Consider the following 13,631-nt stretch of genomic DNA (forward strand, 5'->3'; position numbering starts at 1 on the left):
CCCCCAGCAACAGCCGGTCCTACAGAGAGGAGGTGAGGCCGAGGAGATGATCATCGAGTCACTCCACTCATCACTGAAAACCGCGCTGCATCAAGTTTCTGGGGGTGGAGATAGCTGACATCCTGGATGTGTCGCTTCCTGCGCCGGATGAGGAGAGTACACCTGTCTCCTCCCATCCTTCCCACTTGTACCGAGGCACGATGAGAGCGTGTCCACAGCTGTATCTGCATCTGGTCTGGCTGCTCCAACCTTCACAAAGCCCTGCAAAGATGATCATTAGGACTTCTTTTCCATCCCTCCAGAATGTCGGTGCTTAGACGTTGTCTCAGCAGACCCTGTGTCATCATCAAAGACTCCGCCCTCCCCCGCCACATGTGTCCTAGCACGTGTCCTAGCACCGCTCTTCGTAACTCTGAGGTGACTCTTGGTGTGAAACGATGATTTATAAAATTCTGGGGGGCGGAGTTTGGGACTTTTACTGCAGGCAGCCACCAGGGGGCGGTCCGGCTGTTTTAGCTTCTTTTCAGATGTGACGTCGTCATGTTTTTTGGTATATGAATACATATAAAATATGAGAGCAGATTTTTGGACCACGTGTCTGTCCGTAAATATAAATGTCAATTCTAAACTTCTCTGCTGAATCCATCTCGCTCTTACTTCCTCTGACGGAACGAACGGCGGAACGGGAGGAAACGAGGAAAAGGACGGTGCTGCCATGGAAACCAGGAGTACACATCCTGTCTGTGGAGCGGGGCATCTCGACTGCTCTAATGTGAAATCCAGCTGCTGCAGCTGCACGGGACCTGTCTCTCTCTCCATCCGGCTCACATCAGGAAGTGCTTTCCAGAGAAACTCCCTGTGGACGTCATATGAGGGAGACCCGAGCTCCCAGTATGTTGTGTGTGTTTCCACCATAAACACTTCACACTCTCTGCAGGCTGCAGCTGAACCTGCAACTCGTTCCTGTCACCCTCAATTTACACAGAGAGACAGCGCACATGTCAGGAAATGAATCTGTGCCAGCAGGAACGCCGGGGACTTCCTTTTAGGGACAGAGTCCCCACAAGCTCTGAAGACCAGATTTAAGGCATCAGGAAATGAATTCAATCAGTGTGTGTGTTTCTTATCACTGTAACAAGTTGTGATCTTGAATAACAGACCGGTCCCTGAAGAGCTCATCCTGTCATCATGGAGCTGAGACGATGTCCAGAGGACGGTCGGCCATATTTGAAGTCCTCCTCTTCCTCCCTGACAGCATCTGTCTGCATAATCCCATCACTCCGTGTTTCACCGATGTGTGCAGAGCTTTCAGGGCAACGATATGATTTATATGACATAATGTGACATGACGTTCTGAATAAAGCATCGCCAGCTCCACCATCACCTCCATCTTTAAACCTTCTCTTTCACTCCTGATACTCTCTTTACTCAACAACAGAGGAATATATGAAAAGATTATTCCAGAATTCCCAGAAGCCATGATATGGATAATAACAGTCTTTAACTGACCCTAGTGTTTCATCCTATGTGATCCGAGAACAGCTGTGACGGAGGGCGGTGGAAGGAGATCGGACTACCACATCAATGAAACGTTGTGTTTAAGGTTAAATACGCCATCATGTGCTGCTGCATCAGTGTGAGTCCTCATTCTGCAGATAATAACACAGAGTCACATTAATGGTCTCTCTGTGCGCGAGCAGGAGGGGCAACAGGCCCGATCGTGTGTCCCTTCAAAATAAAAGTATCATTTTGTCCACTGATGTGAGGTCAGACGGCGACCTCAGTGTGTTACCAAACGTTATATTAGTGTCTGTCTCTCTCATATAACCGTGTCTGTGTTCGACATTAGGCTGGACAGAAAAAAACTTCAGCTTCCTGCACACACACACACACACACTCCAGATGTTGGGGAATAAGAGACACTTAAAGAGCTGGTGAGTTACGTACATCCGAATTTTTCTCTCACACACTGAGTTCAACACAGAGGCAGCCAACTGGGCGGCCGAGCATGACAAGAACAGAGAGAGAGAGCGAAGAAAGTGAGAGCGCTCACTCCTCGCTCATAAAGCAGCGCCGCTCTCATCTGTTCAAACAGAAAACACACAGGAACAGCTGAAGGACGCTGCAGATGTGCAGTATGTGTTCTTAAAGTTGGGTGAAAATACAGTTCAGTTTAAAAACACAGACGAGCAGTAAAAGACAAATCAGCTGCTGTCACCGAACACAGAGCCAAACTCAACTTTATTACATCAGACAGAAGTCTTTATAATATGTTACACCAACCAAATGAAGGAAGTACTAAACACCATATGTTATGTTTATCTGTGGTGATTTTAATATTGACCTGTTGAATCAGAAAAAGCATAAAATGACTAAACTCTATGTACAGTTTGAGTTTACGTCCTAAAATAACCAGGCCTAGCAGGATTACACCACGTTGTGTCACCTTACGTGACAATATTTTCACTGACAACATGGAAAACAACATCGTGAGCGGATTATTAATTAATGACATCAGTGATCATCTACAGTTTTTGCAGTTTATGACAGTAATTATAGAGAAATCAGCATGAAGAACACCTGAGAGACAGACGTGTGAGGACAGAAGACACTATGAGTGCACTTAAGAACGATCTGTTAAATCAGCACTGGGACAATGTGTACAAAGAAGCTGATATTGATATTGCATATGGCACATTTTTAAGAATATTCCTGGAGTTGTACGATAAAAACTGTCCAACAATAAAATCCAACAGGAAGCACAAATATTCAGACGGAGCATGGATCACTGAGGGTTTACAAAATGCATGTAAAAAGAAAAATACACTCTGTTCCTGAACAAAAGATGCTGAAAATAAATACAGAAAATACAAAAATAAGTTGACCAATATTATACGTGTGTGTAGAAAGGAGCATTATAGTAAAACATTGATCAACAATGAACATAATATGAAGGGAATGTGGGATGTTTTAAACGGTATCATTAAAAAGAATTCTGGACAACAAAGTTATCCACAATACTTTATCGACAATGGAAAACACTGCTGATGTGGTCAACAGCTGTAATCATTATTTTGTAAGTATTGGACCAAACCTGGCAGAACAAAGTCCTGAGTCCCTGCCATCAGTGGACTGTAGTGAAAACCTGATCGATAGGAACTCAACGTTCCTCACAGCAGTGGAGGAAAAAGAAATGATTGACACTGTACACATGTGTAAATATACAACATCTACTGATTGTAATGATATTGACATGAAAATCGTCAAGAAGGTCATTGAAGGAATTGTAGGACCTCTAACATATATTTGCAACTTATCATTTCAGACGGGAAAAGTGCCAAACAACATGAAAATAGCTAAAGTTGTGCCGCTGTATAAAACCGGGGATAGACGCCACTTCACAAATTACAGGCCTGTTTCTTTACTACCACAATTCTCCAAAATCCTAGAAAACCTGTTTAATAAACGATTAGACAAATTCTTAGATAAATATAAATTACTCTCTGACAGTCAATATGGATTCAGATCAAAAAGATCAACATCTCTGGCATTAATCGAATCAATTGAGGAGATTACGAATGCTATAGATCAGAAACAGTATGCAGCTGGAGTATTTCTGGATCTCAAGAAAGCATTCGACACAATCAATCATGACATATTAATTAATAAACTGGAACGGTATGGGATCAGGGGGGTTGTACTGCACTGCGTGAAAAATTATTTAAGTGACAGGAAACAATTTGTGAAGCTGGGTGTCCATTCCTCATCATGCTTGGACATTGCCTGTGGTGTTCCACAAGGCTCTGTGCTGGGTCCAAAATTATTTATTATTTATATAAATGATATTTGTAAGGCATCTGATATATTAAAATTAGTATTATTTGCAGATGACACAAATATTTTTTGTTCTGGGGGGAATCTAAAGGAGCTGCTGGATACAATTACTTCAGAAATGTGCAAAATTAAAAAATGGTTTAACAGGAACAAACTATCGCTAAATCTAAGTAAAACTAAAATTATCTTATTTGGGAATTCCCTTAGAAATGCACAAGTGCAGATTCATGTAGATGGTGTGGAAATTGAAAGAGTTCTTGAACATAAGTTTCTTGGTGTGATTATAGATGATAAATTAAACTGGAAGTCTCATATAAATCATATACATAACAAAATTTCAAGAAGTGTCTCAATCTTGAGTAAAACACATTCTGGACCACAAACACTCCACATTATTGTCCCCTGATTGCACCGTGTTTGCATTACTGTGCAGAGGTTTACTTGTTCGCTATCATCAGTCTTTATATTACAAAGAAGGGCCGTAAGGATAATCCATCAAACTGCTGACAGAGATCATACAAATCCACTATTCTTAAAATCAACAATTCTAACATTCACAGATCTGGTTCATTTTCTCACTGCACACATTATGTATAAAGCAATAAACGACCTGCTTCCTGACAATATTCTAAAACTGTTTTCTAAAAGGGAACGGGGATACAATTTGAGGGGGAATTAAATTTAACATCCTCGTATCCGTACAACTTTAAAAAGTTTCTGCATCTCTGTGTGTGGAGTGAAGCTGTGCAACAGACTAAGTAAAGATATGAAGCAAAGTCCGAGCACGGCGCAGTTTAAACAGCGGTTTAAGGATGTGGTTTTTGCAGCGTACAGGGAGGAGGCGGAGATCTTGTCCAATATTTTCATGTGTGTGCGGGTGCACGGGTATGTTGGTGTGGGTGTATATATCTGTAGGTTGTGTATCCTTTGAGGTTACTGGGGTTACTGAAAATGTGTATATGTGTGTATGTGTATATACGTATGTATGGATAGATAGAAAGACAGATACACATATAATTAATACATTTAAAAAAAATACACGTAACATATAATGTGATTGTAAGGAGGTCTGTTGATTACTAGACAGTGGACAGGGGGTGGGATTAAATAAGCTCGTGCTTCTTCCTGCTGCTTTTTGAACATGAAAGTTATTCGTAGTTGTTTTTGCTCGTTTTCCTTTTGTTTTGCTTTGTTTGTTTGTGTCTTCTTAATTCTATGTTGTTGTACTTTTTCAACATGTTCAAAATAAAGATTCAATCAATCAATCAATACGAGCAGAAGTATGTGGACACCGTTTCTCCCTGTCATCGGCTCCAACACCTCCACCACGTGCACACCTGGCACTTCCTGTTTAATGGTTTTAGACACACCTCTCAGTGTTTTAACCTGAAACTAGCACCTCCTGCATCAAGGAGCTCCTGTGACCGTGTCATGCTGAGACTCTGTCCAACATCAACGTTATGAACTTTTTGACAAACTCAGAGATTCACTTGCAAATGAATCTGGACCCAGATGCTTTCTGCTCATTTGTGTAGTAATTGCATGTGGCATGTGGAGCAAGTCCTTGAGGACCTGGAGAGCAGCAGAAATATTAGCATGATTTTAAACTCCTGTTAAACACATCCACCAGGTCAGGGGTGCGCTTAGGGTTAGATGTTACTCACATACTGACTCATAGTTTCACAGGTTCATGCACGAGCATTTGGACTGTCACAAGATTTACACGTGAGTGCTCCATACAGTGGATGGAACGTGCTCAATAAGAACCTAACCCTAAATGGGTCACAGGGAGTTGAACATGCAGCAGGTTGGGTCGGGTCAGGTTTAACGCCTCCTCGTGGATTTTACCCACACCATAATGCACACACAGCTCTCTCTGAAACTGTAACCCCTGTGTGTGTGTGTTACGTCTGCTCATATGTTGTGTTCTAAAGAGTTGGGAGTTCGTCTTGTAATCGGAAGGTTGCCAGTTCGAGCCCCGGCTTGGACAGTCTCGGTCGTTGTGTCCTTGGGCGAGACACTTCACCCGTTGCCTGCTGGTGGTGGTCAGAGGGCCCGGTGGCGCCAGTGTCCGGCAGCCTCGCCTCTGTCAGTGCGCCCCAGGGTGGCTGTGGCTACAATGTAGCTGCCATCACCAGTGTGTGAATGTGTGGATGACTGGATATGTAAAGCGCTTTGGGGTCCTTAGGGACTAGTAAAGCGCTATATAAATACAGGCCATTTACCATTTTTACCATTTCTGGTGTGTAAGTAAGAGGCAGACAGTACCGGATCTCTGGACTCTTTACTGTCAGTCACTAGACAGGTATATGTGTATACAGAGAACCCTGATCTGTGTGCTGAGTGTCTGCCAGGCCGGTTCCACGATAACAGAGCCGAATGACAAAGAACAGCAGAGACCTGCTGCTAGCAACAGGCTAACTTTGCATGCTAACGTCATAGAGTTAAAAACTAATTAAAAACTTCAGTTAGCTAACTCAACCCTCTACAAGTCAGAAACAGCTGCATCTGGTGTGCTGTAAACACAGCAAAACAGAGCAGCTCGGACACATTCATGTTACAAATAACAGCTAACTTTATTAGCTGTGACAGTGACCGACCTCCAGCCAGAGCACACATGCACATGCTTCCATAATCACACAGCGCACAAACACACAGACACACACAGGCAGGAGATTAAAGCTCAAAATAAAAAAATGTATAAAAGCTGGAGTGTTGCTGCTACACATGTGTGTGAGTTTCTTAGACCTTGGCTCCTGTAACGAGTCCTAAATAAGTTCATGACAACAGAAAATGAGCTCAGAGTCTGCTGATGTCTTTACTGCAGGAATGAAGCTCTGACACAGCCCGTTAGATTTACAGCTGTCAGAGATGATGAACTCGGACAACAGCCTGCGACTGATAAAAACACTCATACAGGGTTTTTCAGCGTCGAGGACTTATCGTGCCGTTTCTGTCACTCTTTAAATTATTTTACATTTCCAGTTTGAACAAAAACAAACTCGGTCTGTAGAACGAGGAAGTCCACAGCTAGCAGACAGCAGCAGCTTTATTTCATGCAAATGATTTTCAGAGTTTTGTTTTACAGGAAGTCGAAGTCACAGTCAAGATTTTCTGTTTGGACATCAGCTAGCTGAAAGAAGTCACGAAACAAAAATAAAGAAATAAATTTGAGACAAAATGAGACAGAAATCAACCAAAAAGTCGCCCGTCTGAATTTAAGGCTCTGGCTCTTAGGAGGGGTGGGGCCTTTCAAATTTACACGCACCTTGGGGCCCATTGTGATTTTCTTTAAGTCATTAAGAAAATCGCCTTTCCTCCAGTGAATTTGTGCCTTTGACTGTGACGACTGATTGTTGTTCTTGTAATATTTGTCCTTACACTTCTCGATCAGGGCTGAACGGCCTCCAGTTTGAAGGCACGGACGATCTGCTGAGTAATGTCCTTGAAAACAATTATTTTATCAAACCTGCTGCGCTCTTCTCTGATTTAATGTAATGGCGTTCTGTAGGAGGGTTGCTCCGCTCAGGAAGATGACATGTGATCCCAGAGCAGTGTTTGTGTCAGTTTTTGGATGGCACAGCTACAGTAAGTCCCTGGTTTCTGATGAATCACACCTGAGCCTCCCCTCTCCTCCCTTCTTCCCTCAAAACTCAAACAAACACGTCAGTCTGCGCCTCCCCCGGCGACTCCGCCACGGTCCAGATGCGTCACGTTTCCTCGAATTCAGTAAACACCACGTTCATTCGATTATTCCGCTTTCTACCAGAGGATTTCTTTTCCATTAATCAAACTGTCAACCTGCCTCTCGTCCTCCCACCGACATCAATGGCATGCTCAGCGTTTCCAAAAGGAGCGACAGATCCCGGCGTGCAGCAGGAGATATCGAGCTCCTGGGAGCTTACTTTTTTATCCTTGACATGCAGCCATATTGCAAGCAATGATCAGAGATGATTAATGTCATAAACAAGCTGGGCTGCTGCCAATAATCTCTCACTGGTGTCCCAGAACAATATCCTGCAGAGGATGCTGGAAATCACTCACCCGGCATCCAAACACTGTACACTTCATCTCCTCTGTTTTCCCTGCATACGAAGTGTGAAACGAACTGCTTCAAGCTGCACTGATCAATAGTTTTCCATCAGCAACAGACTAAAGGGCAGAAAGCCGGTGGCTCGGTGGGGTTCCAGCCTCCCGGAGCTCCAAGTTTTTCAAAACATCTTCATCCTGAGTTTCCATCTAAATTTAGAACATAGGAACCATCGTGAATGTGGCATGAACAACAGCTGCCAACGAGGAAGGAACCGCGGCGAGATGATATCATTACTGACGACTGGGTGAAGCTCAGATGGTCGTTACCTTAATGCATTAAAACTGGAAAGGTTACCATTTCCTCATTAATATTTTTTAGCAAAAGAAATGAAACTGACCTTTTATCTCACAATAACAGCTTTTTCACATTAGGGTTACCCTAACCCTAACCCCTAAACTGGATCTGTTTTTGTGCCTTGATTTAAGATAAGAGAGATAAGATAAGATTAAACTTTATTAATTCCTCGGGTGGGTTCCTCTGGGAAATTCGGTTTCCAATAGCACAGCACCGACAGAAGTTACAGAACGTGAGCAGAATATTATATATATATACACATATATAAATACAGAGACATATATAAAAAAATATACGAAAGGGATAAATAGAATAAATAGGAATAAGAATACAAGGGAATTGCACATTTCAAGTATTGAAGTCTATTGCACTGTTGACTATTAACAAAATGTATTGCACAGTGAAGTGAAGAGAAGAGGCACTACAGCTTAGTTGTTCCCGCCTCCTTTGTCCTTTGATCAGAAATCAGTGGAGGGAGAAAATCTGGGACTTCCTGTTCAGGGGCATGTGTTCTCATGTGATACGTACCTTAAACTGCAAAGTTTCTAATCAATAAAACATAATATTTATATTTTTAAAAATTTTCTCCCACGTTAAAGAACAGAGCATCTTACGTTTACGAGAGAATGCCTGAGTTTTTCTGCATTTATTCTCCACCTCGCATTTGAGCTCAGGTGATCCTCATTCATTCACCCATGACTGTGTCCATCGTCCAACAGTTGGCTGCATATCAAACAACAAGTACACCCAGTGTCTAACTTTAACCTAGTCACCAATCTCTATCAGAAACACCTGTCCCCACAGGTGAGGTCATGTGGGGACAGCAAACCAAAGAGACAAGCAGTCAGGTGAATGAATAGGTGACATTTTCCAGAAGGTTGCTTCCAGGTCAGTCGTTTCACTTGATTTCTTGAAATTTGTTGCAGGCGATTTATTATAATTGACATTCCAGCATATCATCACGACATCAACACCCCACAGTGTCACATCACATGCACATACACAGGTCATAAAATGATTCAAAAGTTTTATTTAAAAGCAAGTTCATAAACAGCTCTAAGGTGCAATAAACATATTTTGCTTTGAGAAACATTTTATAAGGTCATGATGGTGTGATCTTTCTTTGGTATTTTGTAGCGTGTTGTTTCAAACACTGACCTGAACATCTGACAAAAATCATCAGTGTCCTGTAGAGTTAGAACAGTATGACTGTAGAGTTACTGTAGAGTTACTGTAGTGTTACTATAGAGTTCTGTAGAGTTACTGTAGAGTTCTGTAGAGTTACAGTAGTGTTACTGTAGAGTTCTGTAATGTTACTGTAGAGTTACTATAGAATTATGTAGAGTTACTGTAGAGTTACTGTAGTGTTACTGTAGAGTTACTGTAGTCTTACTATAGAGTTCTGTAGAGTTACTGTAGTCTTACTATAGAGTTCTGTAGAGTTACTGTAGAGTTACTGTAGTGTTACTGTAGTGTTACTGTAGAATTCTGTAGAGTTACTGAATTGTTACTGTAGAGTTCTGTAATGTTACTGTAGAGTTACTATAGAATTATGTAGAGTTACTGTAGAGTTACTGTAGTCTTACTATAGAGTTCTGTAGAGTTACTGTAGTCTTACTATAGAGTTATGTAGAGTTACTGTAGAGTTCTGTAGAGTTACTGTAGTGTTACTGTAGAATTCTGTAGAGTTACTGAATTGTTACTGTAGAGTTCTGTAGAGTTACTGTAGTGTTACTGTAGAATTCTGTAAAGTTACTGTAGAGTTACTGTAGTCTTACTATAGAGTTCTGTAGAGTTACTGTAGAGTTACTGTAGTGTTACTGTAGAATTCTGTAGAGTTACTGTAGTGTTACTGTAGAGTTCTGTAATGTTACTGTAGAGTTACTATAGAATTATGTAGAGTTACTGTAGAGTTACTGTAGTGTTACTGTAGAGTTACTGTAGTCTTACTATAGAGTTCTGTAGAGTTACTGTAGAGTTACTGTAGTGTTACTGTAGAGTTACTGTAGTCTTACTATAGAGTTCTGTAGAGTTACTGTAGAGTTACTGTAGTGTTACTGTAGTGTTACTGTAGAATTCTGTAGAATTCTGTAGAGTTACTGAATTGTTACTGTAGAGTTCTGTAATGTTACTGTAGAGTTACTATAGAGTTCTGTAGAGTTACTGTAGTGTTACTGTAGTGTTACTGTAGAGTTACTGTAGTCTTACTATAGAGTTCTGTAGAGTTCTGTAGAGTTACTGTAGTGTTACTGTAGAATTCTGTAGAGTTACTGAATTGTTACTGTAGAGTTCTGTAATGTTACTGTAGAGTTACTGTAGTGTTACTGAAGAGTTACTGTAGTGTTACTGTAGAGTTACTGTAGAGTTACTGTAGTGTTACTGTAGAGTTACTGTAGTCTTACTATAGAGTTCTGTAGAGTTACTGTAGAGTTACTGTAGTGTTACTGTAGTGTTACTGTAGAATTCTGTAGAATTCTGTAGAGTTACTGAATTGTTACTGTAGAGTTCTGTAATGTTACTGTAGAGTTACTATAGAGTTCTGTAGAGTTACTGTAGTGTTACTGTAGTGTTACTGTAGAGTTACTGTAGTCTTACTATAGAGTTCTGTAGAGTTCTGTAGAGTTACTGAATTGTTACTGTAGAGTTCTGTAATGTTACTGTAGAGTTACTGTAGTGTTACTGTAGAGTTACTGTAGTGTTACTATAGAGTTATGTAGAGTTATTAGTTAGAGTAGAGTTAATCTGTAGAGTTACTGAATTGTTACTGTAGAGTTCTGTAGAGTTACTGTAGAGTTACTGTAATGTTACTGTAGAGTTACTGTAGTCTTACTATAGAGTTCTGTAGAGTTCTGTAGAGTTACTGAATTGTTACTGTAGAGTTCTGTAGAGTTACTGTAGAGTCATAAAACACAAAGATGTTAGAAGAATCAGCTTCATATTTGTGTAAAAACACTCCGTATACAGAAATTGTTCATAAATCATTAAAAAATACATTTAAAAATGGAAATATGAACTTATCTTCAGCTGAAATCTAAATGTTTAATGATCAGTCCTTTAAAATCAAAACTAGTGATCAGGTAAAAATGATCAGTTTTTGTCTTTTCCTTTCTCTTGTTAATTATTTTTCTTTCGGCCAATCACAAGACTTCATTCTGAACCACTGCTTTTGACTCCAGCAGGGTTTCTATAACTTCATTGCTGTACGATAAGACGTCTCGCAGCACCTCTACGGTGTGCTGGCCAATCAGAGGAGGGGGTGTCGGGCCGCTTGGAGAGAAGCTGCTGAAACGAACCGCCGGACCTGAAGACAAACAAACAAAAAGAGACAGCGAATCAGAGCCGCGTGCTGTCGGAAAGGAAATGCAGATTCAATCCCACTCATTCAGTTTTTCTCATCTTTGCATTCCTTCTCTTGTTTGTCCACTGCTTTCCATGTTTCACCTGTTTGTGTTCGTGTTCCTGGTCTCACTCACACTTTGGAGAACAATTTCCTGATTTTCATCACATTTGTGGTTGCATAAAGTTCCAGCTGTTTTCAGTGGGTAACAGGTCATAAACACTAATGTAGTGTAAAGCTGATTATGGTGGGAGAACTAAAGTAAAATGCCCACATAGTGAAATCCCTGCAGCTGATGTGTTTACAAAAACAACTAAGCCAATTAATAATAAATCTAAAGTATATGAAGTTACTGAAATGTGTGTGTGTGTGTGTGTGTGTGTGTGTGTGTGTGTGTGTGTGTGTCTGTGTGTGTGTGTGTGAGTGTGTGTGTGTGTGTGTGTGTGTGTGTGTCACCTGGAACATCAAATTAACCATGTTCTTATAATAGGGAAGGGACCAGCAACCATCTGTGAGTCATTCTGATTTCATATAAGATTATTTTTTGAATTCAGCTTCCTGTTTCATTTCATTTCTTTCTGTTAAATTAGTTTTAAAGAAATAATGAAGGCAGGAAGTGAGCGAGGAGGAAAAGGAAACATTTCATTTTGGGAAACTCACAACAATCAGCTGTTTTTTTTTAAGAACAGCACTAATGAGCCAAACTCTCACATTGTGTGTGTGTGTGAGGCCACTCGTGCAAGATGACATAAGTGTATGTGTATCTGCCCGCGTAGTGTCATGTTTGACTGTGTGTGTGTTCAGGGTGTCAGGGCAAATAATTATGGAATAAGATTATGTAATCCTGTTATTCACTGATTGCATTCTTTTGCATTTCTGTGCTAAACCCGAAGAGGAGAAATAATCAAACCACTGAGGCGGAAAAAGATTGACAGTTTTCTTTGTGTCTGTGGTCAGTGAGGTTTGTGGTAAGAAATTATATAGAAGTATTACTTCTAATGGTGTTTATACACATTATAACGATCAGTGTTAATAAACGGTAAATATTACCTCTTTTAACTGTTTAGTTTATGTTTATCAACTAATGATGTTATAATTTGTGTTTATATAATCACATAATATAATAAGTTAACTTGTGAATTATACATGGTATCACTCTGTATCATAGTTAATAGAGATAACAACTGAAAAAGGACACAAACCAGATCCTGATCACATAGGACTTTAAAAAACAAACAAAAGGTTTTTTTTTTTTTTGTTTTTTACATTTTTAGAAACAGGTTTTTTAGAATTTGGTTGCTTGGTTACAAATGATCTTGGTATCCTTGGTTACAGATGGTCGTGGTTGCTTAGTTACAGATGTTCGTGGTTTCTTAGTTACAGATGGCTGTGGATAACGACTTGCTAGAGATGATTGTATTTGATTAGTTAGAGGTTCTCATGATTGATTACTTACAGGTGGTTCTAGTTCATTAGCTAGAGGTGGTTATATTTAATTAGTTAATTAACTACAGGTGGTCATGGTTGCTTAGTAACACGTAGTTGTGTTTGCTTAGTTACAGGTGTACCTGGTTGCTTAGTTACAGGCGGACATGGTTAATTAGTTAGAGATAGTTGTCTTTGATTAGTTAGAGGTGTTCATGCTTAATTAGTTACAGGTTGTCATGGTTGCCTAGTAACACGTAGTTGTGGTTGCTTAGTTACAGGTGGTTGTCTTTGATTAGTTAGAGGTGTTCATGCTTAATTAGTTACAGGTTGTCATGGTTGCCTAGTAACACGTAGTTGTGGTTGCTTAGTTACAGGTGGTTGTCTTTGATTAGTTAGAGGTGTTCATAGTTAATTAGTTACAGGTTGTCATGGTTGCCTAGTAACACGTAGTTGTGGTTGCTTAGTTACAGGTGTTGCTGGTTGCTTAGTTACAGGTGGTTGTGGTGGTTACTGGGACTGTCAGGGCAGGTGGGCCGTCCTCAGGTTTGTGTTTAGCGCTGCCTGCAGGTTGCATTGGCTCTAGCTTGAATAGCTTGGTTTGTGTCCTGCTTTTATTCGCTGCCTCCATCACGTTTCAGTCTGTTA

At 40.5% G+C, this 13,631-nt stretch overlaps 1 protein-coding gene across 4 annotated transcripts in view; it reads right to left on the reverse strand.

Moving 5' to 3' along the window:
* Nucleotides 1-11,139: 11,139 nt before the first annotated feature.
* The window catches only part of sugct (succinyl-CoA:glutarate-CoA transferase), a 69,272-nt gene continuing 66,780 nt past the window's right edge, over nt 11,140-13,631 (reverse strand). For 3 of the 4 annotated variants that reach the window (XM_026180419.1, XM_026180422.1, XM_026180421.1), the window contains exon 14: nt 11,140-11,522. In XM_026180419.1, the coding sequence (XP_026036204.1) occupies nt 11,359-11,522 (164 nt within the window). In that variant the 3' untranslated portion in view covers nt 11,140-11,358. The remainder of the gene's footprint in view (nt 11,523-13,631) is intronic. The other variant, XM_026180420.1, reaches the window with a different exon arrangement.

Source organism: Astatotilapia calliptera, chromosome 9 (assembly GCF_900246225.1).
Source record: "Astatotilapia calliptera chromosome 9, fAstCal1.2, whole genome shotgun sequence".
Taxonomy (NCBI): Eukaryota; Metazoa; Chordata; class Actinopteri; order Cichliformes; family Cichlidae; genus Astatotilapia; species Astatotilapia calliptera.